Source organism: Ranitomeya imitator, chromosome 3 (genome assembly GCF_032444005.1).
Source record: "Ranitomeya imitator isolate aRanImi1 chromosome 3, aRanImi1.pri, whole genome shotgun sequence".
Lineage (NCBI taxonomy): Eukaryota > Metazoa > Chordata > Amphibia > Anura > Dendrobatidae > Ranitomeya > Ranitomeya imitator.
Window position 1 is genome coordinate 177,016,249 of NC_091284.1, and position 19,345 is coordinate 177,035,593.

At 42.8% G+C, this 19,345-nt stretch overlaps 1 protein-coding gene across 8 annotated transcripts in view; it reads right to left on the bottom strand.

The window, feature by feature from the left end:
• CASK (calcium/calmodulin dependent serine protein kinase) overlaps positions 1 to 19,345 on the bottom strand; it is a 393,333-nt gene that overhangs the window by 108,933 nt on the left and 265,055 nt on the right. For 4 of the 8 annotated variants that reach the window (XM_069761644.1, XM_069761640.1, XM_069761646.1 and 1 more), the window contains exons 10-12: positions 16,511 to 16,610; positions 5,287 to 5,304; positions 4,298 to 4,419 (exon numbers count right to left, since the gene is read on the bottom strand). In XM_069761644.1, the coding sequence (XP_069617745.1) occupies positions 4,298 to 4,419; positions 5,287 to 5,304; positions 16,511 to 16,610 (240 nt within the window). The remainder of the gene's footprint in view (positions 1 to 4,297; positions 4,420 to 5,286; positions 5,305 to 16,510; positions 16,611 to 19,345) is intronic. The other 4 variants (XM_069761641.1, XM_069761645.1, XM_069761647.1 and 1 more) reach the window with 1 other exon arrangement.

Genomic DNA, 19,345 nt, shown 5'->3' on the forward strand with positions numbered 1-19,345 from the left:
GGACCACCTCACATTTGAAGTCAGTTTGAGGGGTCTATATGGCTGAAAATACCCAAAAGTGACACCATTCTAAAAAATGCACCCCTCAAGGTACTCAAAACCACATTCAAGAAGTTTATTCACCCTTCAGGTACTTCACAGCAGCAGAAGCAACATGGAAGGAAAAAATGAACATTTAACTTTTTAGTCACAAAAATTATCTTTTAGCAACAATTTTTTAATTTTCCCAATGGTAAAAAGGAGAAACTGAACCACGAAAGTTGTTGTCCAATTTGTCCTGAGTACGCTGATACCTCATATGTGGGGGTAAACCACTGTTTGGGCGCACGGCAGGGCTTGGAAGGGAAGGAGCGCCATTTGACTTTTTGAAAGAAAAATTGCCTCCACTCTTTAGCGGACACCATGTCATGTTTGGAGAGCCCCCGTGTGCCTAAAAATTGGAGCTCCCCCACAAGTGACCCCATTTTGGAAACTAGACGCCCCAAGGAACTTATCTAGATGCATAGTGAGCACTTTCAACCCCCAAGTGCTTCACAAATTGATCCGTAAAAATGAAAAAGTACTTTTTTTTTCACAAAAAAATTCTTTTAGCCTCAATTTTTTCATTTTCACATGGGCAACAGGATAAAATGGATCCTAAAATTTGTTGGGCAATTTCTCCTGAGTACACCGATACCTCACATGTGGGGGTAAACCACTGTTTGGGCACATGGTAAGGCTCGGAAGGGAAGGAGCGCCATTTGACTTTTTGAATGAAAAATTAGCTCCATCGTTAGCGGACACCATGTCGCGTTTGGAGAGCCCCTGTGTGCCTAAACATTGGAGCTCCACCACAAGTGACCCCATTTTGGAAACTAGACCCCCCAGGGAACTTATCTAGATGCATATTGAGCACTTTAAACCCCCAGGTGCTTCACAGAAGTTTATAACGCAGAGCCATGAAAATAAAAAAAATAAAAAAATTATTTTCTCAAAAATGATCTTTTAGCCTGCAATTTTTTATTTTACCAAGGGTAACAGGAGAAATTTGACCCCAAAAGTTGTTGTCCAATTTCTCCTGAGTACGCGGATACCCCATATGTGGGGGTAAACCACTGTTTGGGCACATGCAGGGGCTCGGAAGTGAAGTAGTGACGTTTTGAAATGCAGACTTTGATGGAATGCTCTGCGGGCGTTGCGTTTGCAGAGCCCCTGATGTGGCTAAAAAGTAGAAACCCCCCACAAGTGACCCCATTTTGGAAACTAGACCCCGAAAGGAACTTATCTAGATGTGTGGTGAGCACTTTGAACCCCCAAGTGCTTCACAGAAGTTTATAATGCAGAGCCGTGAAAATAATAAATACGTTTTCTTTCCTCAAAAATAATTATTTAGCCCAGAATTTTTTATTTTCCCAAGGGTTACAGGAGAAATTGGACCCCAAAAGTTGTTGTCCAGTTTCTCCTGAGTACGCTGATACCCCATGTGTGGAGGTAAACCACTGTTTGGGCACACGTCGGGGCTCAGAAGGGAAGTAGTGACTTTTGAAATGCAGACTTTGATGGAATGGTCTGCGGGCGTCACGTTGCGTTTGCAGAGCCCCTGGTGTGCCTAAACAGTAGAAACCCCCCACAAGTGACCCCATTTTAGAAACTAGACCCCCCAAGGAACTTATCTAGATATGTGGTGAGTACTTTGAACCCCCAAGTGCTTCACAGACGTTTACAACGCAGAGCCGTGAAAATAAAAAATCATTTTTCTTTCCTCAAAAATGATGTTTTAGCAAGCATTTTTTTATTTTCACAAGGGTAACAGGAGAAATTGGACCCCAGTAATTGTTGCGCAGTTTGTCCTGAGTACACTGATACCCCATATGAGGGGGTAAACCACTGTTTGGGCGCACGTCGGGGCTCGGAAGTGAGGGAGCTCCATTTGACTTTTTGAATACAAGTTTGGCTGGAATCAATGGTGGCGCCATGTTGCGTTTGGAGACCCCTGATGTGCCTAAACAGTGGAAACCCCTCAATTCTACCTCCAACACTAACCCCCCCACACCCCTAACCCTAATCCCAACTGTAGCCATAACCCTAATCACAACCCTAATTCCAACCCTAACCCTAAGGCTATGTGCCCACGTTGCGGATTCGTGTGAGATTTTTCAGTATCATTTTTGAAAAATCCACGGGTAAAAGGCACTGCGTTTTACCTGCGGATTTACCGCGGATTTCCAGCGTTTTTTGTGCGGATTTCACCTGTGGATTCCTATTGAGGAACAGGTGTAAAACGCTGCGGAATCCGCACAAAGAATTGACATGCTGCGGAAAATACAACATAGCGTTTCCGCGCGGTATTTTCCGCACCATGGGCACAGCGGATTTGGTATTCCATAGGTTTACATGGTACTGTAAACCTGATGGAATACTGCTGCGAATCCGCAGCGGCCAATCCGCTGCGGATCCGCAGCCAAATCCGCACCGTGTGCACATAGCCTAATTCTAAAGTTATGTGCACACACTGCGGAAAACGCTGCGGATCCACAGCAGTTTCCCATGAGTTTACAGTTCATCGTAAACCTATGGGAAACAAAAATCGCTGTACACATGCTGCAGAAAAACTGCACGGAAACGCAGCGGTTTACATTCTGCAGTATGTCACTTGTTTCTGCGGATTCCGCAGCGGTTCTACAACTGCTCCAATAGAAAATCGCAGTTGTAAAACCGCAGTGAAATGCGCAGAAAAACCGCGGTAAATCCGCCATAAATCCGCAGCGGTTTAGCACTGCGGATTTATCAAATCCGCAGCGGAAAAATCTGCAGAGGAACAGAATACGTGTGCACATACCGAAACCCTAACCCTAGCCCTAACCCTAACCCTATTCTAACCTTAGTGGGAAAAAAAAAATTCTTTATTTTTTTTATTGTCCCTACCTATGGGGGTGACAAAGGGGGGGGGGGGGGTCATTTAATATTTTTTTTATTTTGGGGGGGTGGGGGGTGTGTGTGTGTGAAGCTTCACCCCCCCCCCTGGGCTGTACTACCACTCCCACTGTCCCTGCAGATCGGGTGAAATTGGAGTTAACCCTTTCACCCGATCTGCAGGGACGCGATCTTTCCATGACGCCACATAGGCGTCATGGGTCGGATTGGCACCGACTTTCATGACGCCTACGTGGCGTCATGGGTCGGGAAGGGGTTAAAGAGGCTCTCCACTACTTGATCATTGATGACCTATGTTTAGGTCTGATCAGTCGGGGTCCGACACCCAGCACCCCCGCTTATCAGCTTATATCGGTGTCAATGGCCGCTGGCCGAAAATGCTCAATGTGGAGCTGCTCAGTCTTCTGATAGCATCCGCTGCTGGGTACTGCACATCCACTTCGTATGGATTTGAATTACTGAGAACAGCTGATCCACGGGGGTGCCAGGTGTCGGACCCCAACCAAATAGACATTGTTCATCAATGATCAAGTAGTTGGCAACCTCTTTAAAGAAAGTGCATCTGCCTGACAATAATATGAACATTTTAAGACTCCAGTTTGTATGGCTCTTATGTGCCACATTTTCTGCAGTGTATGTGACCCATGGCAACTTCTTATTTAGTGCTAATTCTTATGTTCTTTGCCAAGAGGGAGATTCTCACAGAATAATAATGCAGAGCAGCCTAAAGACATGCTACAGAGAATAAAGTGACCCCTGGTTGAGAACATAAGAAATAGCATCAAATTTTTATTTTAGCCTTTTTAGGCTCATATCTTTGGAATCATATGGAGGATTAAAAAAACAAACACAAAAACAGGGGAGGGAGTACTCAGATGAGCATGATGAATACAATAAGAGGAAAAATTGGGCATTTCTGACCTGAGCTGCCCCCTCTAACAAGAACACAAGATAAAATTTAGGCCTGGATTCAACAAGACTGGCGATTTTCATGAGGGAATATGCTGGAGTCATATTCTCCAGCCTCATTAAGTGGTGCATGCCTCTTAAAAATGCATCTGGTCACAAATCCTACTCCTGTTGAGGACTGGAGTAAGATTTATGGCAGAAGGGACGCTGCTATCATGAATTTGGCAAATGGCCGCTGCCCCACTCCGTCCCAGCTCTATCCACTTTGTAAGAGCAGGGAGAACATCACAAAAAGCACATTTTTAGTGCAGACTCTCGTTGCAACAAAGTTTTGTGACTTTTCAAAGCTATTTATGCTGGAATCCTGGCATAAAAGCGGTGATTAATCGGGCCCAGCATTTTCATGTAGTCAGAAAACGGAATTCAGCCTACATACATTAAATGGCATCTAGGAAAACAAAGGACGAAAACTTACATCTAGAAGTGTGTGCAAGTGCTGATCTTGGAAAACGCTATGCAGGAAATCAAGGTCTTTCTCGCTGCAGTCAGTAAGTGCATGGATCTCCTCCAGACTATCCAGTACTTGAGACACGGCTCCTAGAAGCAAACAAGAAAATGGAAGACAAATAAGAGGTACATTTCTTAGGCAAAATGACCTTTGGACAATAAAGGGAGCTGACTGTGATTAATAGCAGCCATTACTTGAAAAAGGCAATGACATCCACAGACATTTAAAAAAGGGAAAGAGGTAGGAATAATTGAACAAAAGAAAAATATGAACCAGTGAGAAAAAGTAAAGAGGAGACGTCTATGAGCCAAGACTAGCAAAACATGGCAGATTAATTAATGAAACTCTTGAGGAACTTGACAAATAGTACACTAGCTATTCACATCTGCCTGCCACAATCACGGTATACAGTCACAGCGGCCAACATCGGCCATACAAGTATCTGGGAGAATGCTATAAAACAGACACTGGCACATTTATGGATACAAAGTGTAAAGTTATGCACAGAACTATGGATGACATCTAGGCCAGCTGGCAAGGAAGGATCACAAGACACTTCAGTGAACCACAGGCCGGATATTGAAACCAGGAAGTTGCAGATCTGGGGAGAAGTGTGCCTCCGCTAGGGTCCTGTGAGGGAGCTGCCCGCTATCTCACAGGATCAGTATGTGGCAGAGCAACACAAAATGCCAATGGTCGAAGCTACATGGACCCCAAGCTACCATCATAGGAGAAGTGGAAAACAAGGGATTATATAAAAAGTAGCATACACTGTTTGGTAGCTTTAAAGTCAATGAATGACAAAGCTCAACAATCCCATAAATGTGCAAATGATCTCCCGAAAAATGTCAGTGTTTTCTTCTGTAAAATAAACGTCACTGTTAGGGGATAAATGGCGTATATTCTATAGAAGCATGCACATAATGCAGTCAAGAGGAAAGCAAAGGAATACCTACTTTCTGCAGCTAGAAGTCCTAGAAGGGCAGCATTAAGGCAGATAAAAAGGTAGAGAATTTTTAGAAAATCGCATGTTAGTTGCAAGCCAAGCATATTAAAGTACAAAAATACAAAAACTGTTCTAAATGCACTGCAGATCTCACTTCATATTTTACACAGGATGTACTATATGTATAAGATAAAAAAAATCTGTTTCGTACGAGATTGGATGCCAGCCGAAGCAGAAGTAACGCTATAAATCACTTCTCAGACAGATGAAAGAATTTCTGCTTATGACTCATTGAATGCAAACACATACTCCATGTTAACACAATAAATCTACCGCAGGATAAAAGACTTACCAGACTGTAAAATTCCTATGAAAATATTACCGCACGTATGTAACAATATAAGAAGAGGCGACTGATCCTGCTTCTGTCAACCCACAGGCACAAATGGGATATTAGCTGAAACTGGGTGGACAGAAACGCAGTGTAAAAGGTTTCTCGCCAAATTAAACCACTTTCACGGTCAACCATATTAAACTCTGTTGATAGCACTTTTGAGCTGGGAGTAATGTCCGATGTATACCACTGTATAGGCAGCGGCATGTCACCCCCAAAACTATAGTAATAAAGAAGAGCCAAATAAATTGTGTCCATGCTTTGCAGAAATGTTGAGACTTTTTCCTGTTTAATTCACCAAACACTGGTCTTAAATGATTTTTCATATGGTGGCTTGCGAAAATATTCAGCTCCTCTGCATTTTTGATGTTTTGCTACCTCAACCTTGAATTTCACCTTTTTTTTTTAGTGTTTTTATCGGTTCAGCTAAAGAACATGCCTACAGCTATGAACATTTAGTTTTACTTTGCGAAGCAAAGATCAAATACGACAAAATAACTGAAAGCTTCAGTGTGCGTAATTATTCACTCTGTACTCTGTAGAGCCTCCTTATACAGCAATTACAGCTGCAAGTTGATTTGGATAAGTTTCTGTGAGCTTTGCACAGGAATTTTTGCCCATTCATCAAGGCAAAAATGTTCACCTACAAGTTAGATGGTTTCCTCTGTGGTCAGACTTGAAGCTTGCTGTTCACCATATTGTCAATTGGATTAAGGTTTGGTCTTTGACTAGGTCACTCCAAAACACATACACGATTCCCCTTAAACCTCTCGAGTGCTGCTTTAGCAGCATGCTATGGGTCATTGTTTTGTTAGAAAGTGAACCTCCGTCCCAGTCTCAAATCACTAACAAACTGAAACAGGTTTTGCTCAAGAATATCACTATTTCGCACCATCCATCTTCTCCTTGACCAAGACCATTTTCCCAGTCCGTGCTGCCAAAAAACGTCCCCACAGCATGATGCTGCCCGAAAAAAAATCCACACAGCATGAAGCTGCCACCACCATGTTTCACTGTGTGGATGGTGTTCTTGGGGTAATAAGCTGTGTTGGTTTTGTGCCAAACATTGCGTTTACTTTGGTTGCAAAAAAATTCAGTTTTGGTGTTATCTGATCACAGCACCTTTCTCCATACATTTGGGGAGTCTCCCCCAATGTATTTTAAACTCAAAACAATGATTAAAAGAAACAAAACCAGGTCACCTATAGAGGCACGTGGTGTGCAGAAGCATGGAACTCATGTAGTCTCACATGCAGTCATATAGAAAAAGGAAATTGGTCCAGCTTCCAATAAAAGTTCCAAATTTATTGAATTAGATGCAAAAAAAAAAAAAAAAAAAGTGTCGTGACAATAGTGTTCACACAGGTATTTGTAGCGGCTACTCGTTTCAAACACTCTCCAGTGTTCTTTTTTAAAGATTTGAGAAAGAACACCAGAGTGCTGGAAACGCGTAGCTGCTACAAATACCTGTGTGAACACTGTTCTGCCATGACTTTTTTTGTACATTTAATTCAATAAATTTTGGAATTTAATTGGAAGCTGGAGCAATTTCCTTTTTCTATTAAACTCAAAATAAGACTTCCAATTTTGTGTGCAAGTAAAGAGTTTTTTCTGTCCACTCTTCCATAAAGGCCACCTCTATAGAGTATACAAATTATTGTGGTCATATGGACAGATAGTTCAGTCTCTGCTTGGGAACTCTGCAGTTCCTTCAGAGTTACATTTGATCACTTTGCTGCCTCTCTAATTCCCTCCTTGCTCAGGCTGAGACTTTCGGTGGGCAGCCAACTCTTGGCAGGTTTATTGTGGTACCATGTTCTTTCCATTTGACGATAATGGATTTGATGGTGGTCTGGGAGAGCAGCAGAGTGTCATATTCTTTTAAATGTATGTATTTATTTTTTATAACCCAACCCTGACTTGTACTTCTCAACAACTTTGTGCCTGACTTGTTGGGAGACCTCCTTGGTTTTTTCATGGTGTTTGCTTAGTGGTGCCTCTTGCTTAAAGAAGTTGTTCACTAGTTGGACAACTTCTTGTAATACCCCTCGTTTAGCCTCAATAAAATAATAAAGTTTATACACGGTGCCGTTCCCGTGGTGTCCCTTGTTCTCACGGGGCTCCTGTGCTTTTGTGACATGCGATGGCGGCAATCAATCAGCACCGGCGTCACTGTCCCCGCCACTTATTGAGCATGAACAGGAAGTCGGAGATCAGCTGCAGCCCGGACTTCCTTTTCATGTTCAATCTGTCTGAAGACTGAGACAGTGACTCCAGTGGTGACTGGGCGCCGGCGTCACATGTCACAACACCACGGGAACGACACGGAAGGAGACTATAGGTTTTATTATTTTATGGGGCCAAACATTTTGATCAAGAAGGGTTGTCCTAGTAGTGGACAACCCCTTTAATGGTGTTGCAGCATCTGTGGCCTTTCATGAAGGGTGCGTATATACTGACAGATCATTATGACACTTAGATTTCACACAGGTGGGCTTCCTTTCACCAAACATGTGACTTATGAAGGCAACTGCTTGCACCAGAAATTTTTAGGGGGTTCATCGCAAAAGGAGTCAATACATATGCACATGCCAGTTTTTAGCCATTTAATCCCATAAAAATATAGGTGTAAATTAAATTTAATTTATTACTTCACCAACTTAGACTATTTAATGTTAACCCATCACAAATCAGATTCCAAAAATATTTTAACACCAATTTTAATGTAACAAAAAAAAAAAAAAGTGCAAAAACAGAAGGTAAAAACCCCAGCTGTTAAGGTGTTAAAAGGAATCTGTAGTCCCCCTAAGCCTCCTGTATTATATTTATACATATATAGAGATTTTTCCCTAACTAAGGGGGTGATGAAGGGGGGTTTGATTTACTTTTATAGCGGGTTTTTTAGCGGATTTTTTATGATTGGCAGCCGTTACACACTGAAAGACGCTTTTTATTGCAAAAAATAATTTTTGCGTTACCACATTTTGAGAGCTATAATTTTTCCATATTTGGGTCCACAGAGTCATGTGAGGTCTTGTTTTTTTGCGGGACGAGTTGACGTTTTTATTAGTAACATTTTCGGGCACGTTACATTTTTTGATCGCTTTTTATTCCGATTTTTGTGAGGCAGAATGACCAAAAACCAGCTATTCATGAATTTCTTTTGGGGGAGGCGTTTATACCGTTCCGCATTTTGTAAAAAGGATAAAGCAGTTTTATTCTTCGGGTCAGTACGATTACAGCGATACCTCATTTATATCATTTTTTATGTTATGGTGCTTTTATACGATAAAAACTATTTTATAGAAAAAATTATTTTTGCATCGCTTTATTTTGAGGACTATAACTTTTTAAATTTTTCGTTTTTTGCGGGACAAGATGACGTTTTCAGCGGTACCATGGTTATTTACATCCATCTTTTTGATCGCGTGTTATTCCACTTTTTGTTTGGCGGTATGATAAATAAGCGTTTTTTGCCTCTTTTTTACGTTGTTCACTGAAGGGGTTAACTAGTGGGACAGTTTAAGGCTATGTGCACACGTAGAAAAATCCGCAGTGCAAAACCGCTGCGGTTTTTACTGCGGATTTATCGCGGATTTTAATGCGGATTCTGCTGCAGTTTTCTATTGGAGCAGATGGAAAACTGCTGCCGATTCCGCACAAAGAAGTGACATGCTGCGGAAAATAATCCGCTGCGTTTCCGTGCGGCTTTTTCCGCAGCATGGGCACAGCGTTTTTGGTTTCCCATAAGTTTACATTGTACTGTAAACTCATGAGAAACTGCTGCCTGCCATTTACCTCCACACTTTTGGAGGAAAAAAAGTGTGTCTTCGTCCAAAAAATATTTTTAGCCAGGGTTTTGCTCGTTCATCTGGTGATTGGCAGCCTGTTTACACAAGACGATAATTGGCAAGTGGAAATGCACCTTAGGCTATGCTTCCACGAGGAGTTTTTTTTTAAGTTGTGTATTATTGAAAAAAAATGTAAGTAACTTATTTTACTTAATGAGTGCAGATAATATCTAACATAAGAAAATCACCAAAATCATTCATTGTAAGAATTTAGCCTAAGGGTACCGTCACACTGAAACGACGCTGCAGCGATACGACAACGATGTCGATCGCTGCAGCGTCGCTGTTTGGTCGCTGGAGAGCTGTCACACAGACAGCTCTCCAGCGACCAACGATCCCGAAGTCCCCTGGTAACCAGGGTAAACATTGGGTTACTAAGCGCAGGGCCGCGCTTAGTAACCCGATGTTTACCAGCGTAAACGTAAAAAAACAAACATTACATACTTACATTCCGTGTCTGTCCCCGGCGCTGTGCTTTCCTCTGCACTGTCAGCGCCGGTCAGCCGTAAAGCAGAGCGGTGACGTCACCGCTGTGCTTTCTGGCTGGCCGGCGCTGACACAGGATGCAGGAGGAGTGCAGAGAAGCAGAGTGCCGGGGACAGACAGCTGAAGGTAAGTATGTAATGTTTGTTTTTTTACGTTTACGCTGGTAACCAGGGTAAACATCGGGTTACTAAGCGCGGCCCTGCGCTTAGTAACCCGATGTTTACCCTGGTTACCAGTGAAGACATCGCTGAATCGGCGTCACACGCGCAGATTCAGCTATGTCAGCGGGAGATCCAGCGACGAAATAAAGTTTCAGACAATTTGCTACGACGTACGATTCTCAGCGGGGTCCCTGATCGCAGTAGCGTGTCAGACACAGCGAGATCGTAACGATATCGCTGGAACGTCACGGATCGTGCCGTCCTAGGGATCAAAGTGCCACTGTGTGACGGTACCCTTAGTGTAAGGGAGGGTGTATACCATGTGGGAACTTGTAAATGAGCCCAGGCAGAAAGGAAGAAACCATTATATCACCGTGATCTCTCCCTTCTGTACAGTCTTCCAGTGACCCCATAGATGTCATACATTAACTTATGTTCTCTACCTTCCTCTATACCAATGAAAGTGTATATATACTCTGCCTAACAGGCAAGTGCCTTTTTTTATTTATCTTGTAACCAAAGGGTGAGCACAAATTTAATCACCTTTGTGCCAAATCAAGCCACTAATATCAATAGTGTCCATATTAAGATTGTGTGCTTGTCAAGTGCGACAACTGTCCTGAAATTTCTGCCAGTGAAAAGTTAAAATAAGCAAATTAACTGTAATACTAAAAATTAAAAATTTCCTACATTTATAAACAAATCACTGTATTAGTCTTAAATGGGAATGCTCAAGTTGTCTCAAGCAAAACACCACTTTCCACTCTCTCGCTCATCTTTTATCTCTGGCAGGTTTAATATTCCTCTTTGAGTGACAGTTTTAGTAAGTAACAGAACTTTAGCTGAATTTATTAGAGCAAAACTTGTGCCGAGCTTTATAGATCTATCAGTGGTTTGTTCTGGAGTCATTTTAACAAGCACATAGTTCTGGAAATTGAGAGCTGTGACTAGGAGACTTGCTTTGTGAGAAGTAGATAATATGGGCTGGTGATTTAGCAAGATTTCTAGCTGCAGTTTGTCAGAAGTGGAGAGGAAGGGGGAAAGAGGTGAGCAGCTAACTGCTGTATAGAAAACAATGGGCTGGAATAGTGGTGGTTGGGATGTTAAGAGTCAACCCAGTTTCCTAGAATATAACTACTGTGCAGTTTTGGGCAGGGTCTGGGTAGGCACTAGTGGCAGAGCTCCATGTAAACCCACTATACACTATGAAAGATAGAAGTGCTTATTGCAGTAGAAAGACAGCAAAAAGAAAAGGAAGTCAATTACAGACTTGCTTATTTTCACACCATTTCACTAAAACCATTTAATAACTTTAGAATATCAATGTAATTTTTCGGACCTGTTGTACATAAGGATTATGTAACATTCTTAAAAAAAATGCAGCAGTGTTTAAAGCTAACCAGTCATGTGAAAAAAACATTAATGTACAGATTTGGGGTTAATCTGCAAGTTATTGGCATATATTCACTCTCCGCACTGAATGACAGCTGACTCGGCAGTGCATAGCTGGCTGTCAATGTGCTTGTGAATGGTTACTGCCGCCACTATGTACCGAGTGGTGAATGAAGCCAGGATTTTAGTGCGCTGGCCACTTGATTTCAGGACGCAATTAATCTGCAAATTGACCCCATATATGAGGGTTAATAGCATTTTTTCACATGACACATTCCCTTTAGGATTCTGCACTTAAAACTGATTAGTTGGAATCTAGTCTCATCTAAAAAAAAAAAAAAAAATACTATTTAGGGAAAGTGGCCGTAAACTCTGGGAATATTGTGTAATCAAGAAGATAGTAAAAGTTTAGAGAAAATGATTAGACATCTGCCATGCAAACCCATATGGTCTTCAAATACAGTCAGTCACACTAAGGCAGAAACTGAAATCTGGGAAACATTCTGAAAACGAGCATTTAGGTAGGAATAATCATCTTGGCGTAGTCGGATTCTAGAATTACCCACACTTAGAAGTAGTAATCAATAAAAAGTCCTTTACTGTAGACTAAAAATATTAAGTTTGTTACGGCTTTCTTGGAAGCCAAGTTATCAGTTACAGGTCCATGACTAAACAGCAAAACATTAACGTTTATGTTCATTATAGCATAATGATCCAATCATGTTAAAACAAGGTTGTCCGATCAAATTATTGCAGGGATGACGGCGCACAATAAAAAAAAAGAAAAAAGAGCAAAGTGTGATACTTTTGAGTTATTTAAAAAAATAAAGGAATAAAAAAAAAAAAGAAGGCAGGCACGATGTTTGCAAGGAGTCAGTCAGAAAGGCAGGTAGCTCAGTGGGTATTTTCACATCAAGCTTTTCTTGCACATTCATTGGCAGTCACACTGGCTTTTGGCAATTTCTTTCTCATGTTCCTTATTCAACGGAGGAAATAAGGCTGCAGAAATGGAAAGCAAACCTACTTGGGAATGTTCCCTTGTCACCATGCTGGCATTCATTCCTCGTTATTCTGATCTTCCCAAATAACAAAAAGAATTGAAATGCTTTGTACTGGTCAGAGTTTATCAAAAGACTACGTACAAGTTAGAGAAAAAAAAAATCATGTTTAAAGTTTATGTAAAAAAAATACAATGAGGGTGATTTGTTAACAGTGGCGTAGCACACAACAGTCTTAATAAAGCAATGCCCCGATTCGTTAGGCACCATGTTTAATGAATCCGATGCGTCGGGTACCCAGAAATGTACTTCTTCTGGAGGCTGGTGCACATTTCTGGAGAAAATGACGACACTTTAGTAGTATAACTTTTGATGAATTTGACAAGCGGTGTGTGTCCTCGCCCGTTCACATTGGAGTAGATGACCTAAACCACCCTATTCCTGTTGGCGATTGCTCACAGATGAATAAAATATTCCATCCAAACTAACAACTACCTGTTCAGCGCTTACATTAATAACTTTCCAGGTATAAATGGTAAAAGGCACAAAACCCTGTTCTCTTCCCATGGTAATGGCTCAAATGAGATTTCCTATCAAGACTCTGCCCTAAAAAAATAAACTCTGGTCAAGCAAACATTTGAGGTTTGACAAATCCCAATTAAAACAATGGGGGTGAAATATTCAGTGCCTCCAAATAGAAGCCAAATATCACCAGTATGTTCAAATTCTGTGGTTTTTATTTTTTTCTAACACCAGGAAACCATTATTGCACAGAGAAAAAAAAATCCTCTTCTGCAATTTCTAACACATTGCAAAAGATTAAAAAAAAAAAATACAGAACATAACTATTTAGTCTGAGGCATAGGAAAGAAAGAGCCAGCTACCCTGCAGGTAATTCAGACGCACGGCGTGACGGCAACGCTGGCTACAGGCCAGCATCCAGTACAAATAAGTCACACTAGGTCTTATTTTAAAAAGCAAAATAAATCCATGGCAAACCACAAACAAGAATTGTAGAACCATTTCAAGTGTTTCATCTAGACCTAAAATAAAAGTCTAATGTTTCTCATCTATACCGGATGCTGGAAAGTGCTAAAGCATCTAATAGCAACATACTTCTATTTACTCATCTATCTGGAGAACAGGAAAGTGTGGGAGTATATGGAGCACGGAAGTAATGGCTTCAAGTACACCATCCATTTATTTATATGGTCCATTAAGGCAAGTACGTCAACACAAGCAAGAGACTCGCCAACATAGAGGATCAATGAACATCCAATGCTTGACAAGGTGGTTTCTCCTTAGTAATGGCTGCCAATTGGTGAAGGATCCGAGTCAACAGAACCTTAACTAAACCCAAGAGAAGGTCAAATCAGAACCAGACATTTGAAGTGAAGCTGGCTGTACACAGAGGAATGGTTTAATTACTACCAAAACCTAAAGTTTCCCATATATCCATTAAACAGATGTTAGTATCACTTATTTCCTGAGAGAACTAAAGGATCAGGCATACTGTAATCCAATGCGCCCAGTATACACTGTATTCTTCGCCACATACATACACACATTGCTGTAAGCGCAGTGCATGCACACTCAGCTCTGCTGCACATACACACACCGTCTACACCAGCACATTATAAAGCTCTTTCCAGGCAGGCCACGGATCATATGACCTGAAACCGTTCTCCAGCTCGGCAGACCTACAGCCTTCATCCGGCTTTAGTGATGTGCAAGTCCTGGTAGCCTTTTCCCCTGCCCTGCTCGGAGCTTCTGTGTAGGGCAGGAGAGCTGTGCTATGCCAGTCCTGGTAGCCTTCTTCCCTGCCCTGCTTGGAGCTTCTGTGTAGGGCAGGAGAGCTGTGCTATGCCAGCCCTGGTAGCCTTCTCCCCTGGCCTGCTCGGAGCTTCTGTGTAGGGCAGGAGAGCTGTGCTATGCCAGTCCTGGTAGCCTTCTCCCCTGCCCTGCTCGGAGCTTCTGTGTAGGGCAGGAGAGCTGTGCTATGCCAGTCCTGGTAGCCTTCTCCCCTGCCCTGCTCAGAGCTTCTGTGCAGGGCAGGAGAGCTGTGCTATGCCAGTCCTGGTAGCCTTCTTCCCTGCCCTGCTCGGAGCTTCTGTGTAGGGCAGGAGAGCTGTGCTATGCCAGCCCTGGTAGCCTTCTCCCCTGCCCTGCTCGGAGCTTCTGTGCAGAGCAGGAGAGCTGTGCTATGCCAGCCCTGGTAGCCTTCTCCCCTGCCCTGCTCGGAGCTTCTGTGTAGGGCAGGAGAGCTGTGCTATGCCAGCCCTGGTAGCCTTCACCCCTGCCCTGCTCGGAGATTCTGTGTAGGGCAGGAGAGCGGTGCTATGCCAGTCCTGGTAGCCTTCTCCCCTGCCCTGCTCGGAGCTTCTGTGCAGAGCAGGAGAGCTGTGCTATGCCAGCCCTGGTAGCCTTCTCCCCTGCCCTGCTCGGAGCTTCTGTGTAGGGCAGGAGAGCTGTGCTATGCCAGCCCTGGTAGCCTTCTCCCCTGCCCTGCTCGGAGGTTCTGTGTAGGGCAGGAGAGCGGTGCTATGCCAGTCCTGGTAGCCTTCTCCCCTGCCCTGCTCGGAGCTTCTGTGCAGAGCAGGAGAGCTGTGCTATGCCAGCCCTGGTAGCCTTCTCCCCTGCCCTGCTCGGAGATTCTGTGTAGGGCAGGAGAGCGGTGCTATGCCAGTCCTGGTAGCCTTCTCCCCTGCCCTGCTCGGAGCTTCTGTGCAGAGCAGGAGAGCTGTGCTATGCCAGCCCTGGTAGCCTTCTCCCCTGCCCTGCTCGGAGATTCTGTGTAGGGCAGGAGAGCGGTGCTATGCCAGTCCTGGTAGCCTTCTCCCCTGCCCTGCTCGGAGCTTCTGTGTAGGGCAGGAGAGCTGTGCTATGCCAGCTTCCTTCTTGATCATAGCCAGCTGATTCAGTCACGTGCACACGCTGACTGATCTTGGAATAAATGCAATTTTTTTCCCTTTTGTGCCAAAGTGGCGTTTTTTCACACATGGGCAGCGTTTAGCTAAAGGGGACAAACTACCACAGCGCAATAAATTTACTGTAAGGTAAAGGTAAGGTAAAGTGGGGAACATAAGTATTTGATACACTGTCAATTTTGCAAGTTTTCCCACCTACAAATAATGGAGGGGTCTAATTTTTATCGTAGGTACACTTCAACTGTGAGAGACCATGTAAAAATAAAATCAGAAAATTACATTGTATGAGTTTTACATAATTAATTGGCATTTTATTGTATGAAATAAGTATTTGATACAATAGAAAAACAGAACTTAATACTTGGTACAGAAACCTTGATTTCTCCAGGGAAGGAGGTTGCAGGTCAAAATCTTGCGATACATGACCCCATTCATCCTCCCTTCAATACAGTGCAGCTGTCCTGTCCCCTTTGCAGAAAAGCACCCTCAAAGTATGAGGTTTCCCCACCATTTCACGGTTGGGGTGGTTTTCTTGGGGTTGTATTGATCCTTCTTCCTCCAAACACGGCACGTTCAGTTGATACCAAAAAGGTCTATTTGGTCTCATCTGACCACATGACCTTCTCCCATGCCTCCTCAGACTGTGTTCCCAAGCTTTCTTCACGTAATTGACCAGCTTACCTGAACTTGCAAAATCGGCACTGTATCAATACTTATTTTCCACACTGCATATGTGCCAAATCTATTAAGAGGTGTACCCACATCTTACTCAAGCAGCCAAAGATTCAAGACTTGAAAACAAAATGCCAGTCTTAATTAATCATCCCATTCACTAAGCATATCCAAGGCCATAAAGGAAAGATTATCCCACTGTATTCCTCAGGGAAAGCCAGCAGGCTTCAAAGGTACTGGCATCACCCACAGATGTGATGCCGCACAAAACAGTAATTATACTAGTGGCACACTAGGCAGACATTTCAGAATAAGGTACAGGATTGCGCTTAGGCTACTGAATGAAAATATACCTGATGAAGTTGGGTCTTCAGAAAAGTCCGGTAATTCCTCAGGAGGATCCCCATAAAATGAGTTGAATTTGTGGCTAGATACAGCAGCTAAAACTGCTCCCTGTGTAAGGAAAAAGGCATTACTCACAAGCTCAATGAAGATCAGTTATACATATAGCGGGGCACATGTTCATCGCTTACACATACAAGATGCAATTATAAAGAGAAAAATCATTGTACTGTGATTTGACTTATTGTATTGTGATTTGGCTTTTGTTTGACGATAACTGTTATTACATTGCGTTATGTGAACCTGTTTAACGGACTATGTTACACCGCAGCATAACGCGGTGTAACGTAGTTCGTTAACGCCGCCATTGCTTGTAATGGCGAACGCATCGCTAGCGCACGTCCACATTGGGCGTGCGCTAGCGATGTGCCGTCATCTGAGTGACGGACCTCGAACGCTGCTTGCAGCGTTCGCGGTCCGTTCCTCGCTAGCGCAGATCGGGCATCGTCGTGCGACGGTTGCGCCGTGTTGTGGCGGACCGCCGGGAGCAAAAAACGTTAAATGTAACGTTTTTTGCTCCAGACGGACGGCTTTTTCCAACCGCGCATGTGCGGCCGGAACTCCGTCCCCACCTCCCTGCACCTCACAATGGGGCAGCGGATGCGCCGGAGAATGCATCCGCTGCACCCGTTGTGCGGCGCTAACAATGCTAGCGTCTGAATCTTGGCCCGACGCAATGCGACGGGCCGAATTCCGACGCTAGTGTGAAAGTAGCCTTATCCAGAAAAGGGGAGGCAATTTCTTTCTCACTTCGTGTGCTGTCCTTATGCAATTGTTCTTTAGTTGACAGCAATCATTTACCGTTTGCCAACTTTCAGAACTGCAGACGCAGCAGTGAATAGGAGGAGGATATACCGCGCTCTGTATGGTCACCGTTTTTTTCTACCACTCAAATGGTTTCAGAGTGAAATAGCAACATGCTGAGAATTTATTTTTTTCAGTCAGATTGTGTCAGTGAAAAAAAATACCAGCCATCAGAACTGCCCCTTTGAATAACATTGGTTTAAGTGCTGTCCGATAAAAAAAAAAAAAATAATAGCACTCATCTGATGAACATGGTGGTGTGAGGGAGCTCTAATGTCAAACTATACATGCATGTCATAAGAGGAGAAATAGGTGGGCAGGCAAAATAACTGTTACTTCATTCAGAGCGCATGGTAAAACCACTGACTGAAGAACACACATCACTGCCTGTGTGCACCAAGTCATGATCTCCATATACTGACTACCACAGCACTTCAGGATTCATTGCAGAAGCAAAAAAGCAAAAAAGAGCTGAGCGCTGCGAACTGCTTCCTTAACCCCTTAGTGACAGAGCCAATTTGGTACTTAATGACCGAGCCAATTTTTGCAATTCTGACCACTGTCACTTTATGAGGTTATAACTCTGGAACTCTTCAACGGATCCCGCTGATTCGGAGATTGTTTTTTCGTGACATATTGTACTTCATGTTAGTGGTAACATTTCTTCGATATTACTTGCGATTATTTATGAAAAAAATGGAAATATGGCAAAAAATTTTTAAATTTTGCAATTTTCAAACTTTGTATTTTTATGCCCTTAAATCAGAGAGATATGTCATGAAAAATAGTTAATAAATAACATTTCCCACATGTCTACTTTACATCAGCACAATTTTGGAAACAAATTTTTTTTTGTTAGGGAGTTATAAGGGTTAAAAGTTGACCAGCAATTTCTCATTTTTACAACACCATTTTTTTTTTTAGGGACCACATCACATTTGAAGTCATTTTGAGGGGTCTATATGATAGAAAATAATGAAGTGTGACACCATTCTAAAAACTACACCCCTCAAGGTTCTCAAAACCACATTCAAGAAGTTTATTAACCCTTTACGTGCTTCACAGGAACTGAAAATGTGGAAGGAAAAAATGAACATTTAACTTTTTTTTGCAAACATCTTAATTCAGAACCATTTTTTTTATTTTCACAAGTGTAAAAACAGAAATGTAACCATAAATTTTGTTATGCAATTTCTCCTGAATACGCCAATACCCCATATGTGGGGGTAAACCACTTTTTGGGCGCACCGCAGAACTTAGAAGTGAAGGAGCGCCGTTTGACTTTTTCAATGCAGAATTGGCTGGAATTGAGATCGGACGCCATGTCGCGTTTGCAGAGCCCCTGATGTGCCTTAACAGTGGAAACCCCCCACAAGTGACACCATTTTGGAAACTAGACCCCTTAAGGAACTTATCTAGATGTGTGGTGAGCACTTTGAACCCCCATGTGCTTCACAGAAGTTTATAATGCAGAGTCGTGAAATTAAAAAAAAATTTTTTCCACAAAAAAGATTTTTTAGCCCCCAAGTTTTTATTTTCACAAGGGTAACAAGAGAAATTGGACCCCAAAAGTTGTTGTCCAATTTGTCCCGAGTATGCTGGTACCCCATATGTGGGGGTAAACCACTGTTTGGGCGCACGGCAGAGCTCGGAAGGAAGGAGCGCCATTTTGGAATGCAGACTTTGATAGAATGGTCTGCGGGCATTATGTTGCGATTGCAGAGCCCCTGATGTACCTAAACTGTAGTAACCCCCCACAAGTGACCCCATTTTGGAAACTAGACCCCCCAAGGAACTTATCTAGATGTGTGGTGAGAACTTTGAATGCCCAAGTGCTTCACAGAAGTTTAGAATGCAGAGTCGTGAAAATAAAAAATATTTTTTTTTTTCACAAAAAAGATATTGTAGCCCCCAAGTTTTTATTTTCACAAGGGTAACAGGAGAAATTGGACCACTAAAGTTGTTGTCCAATTTATCCTGAG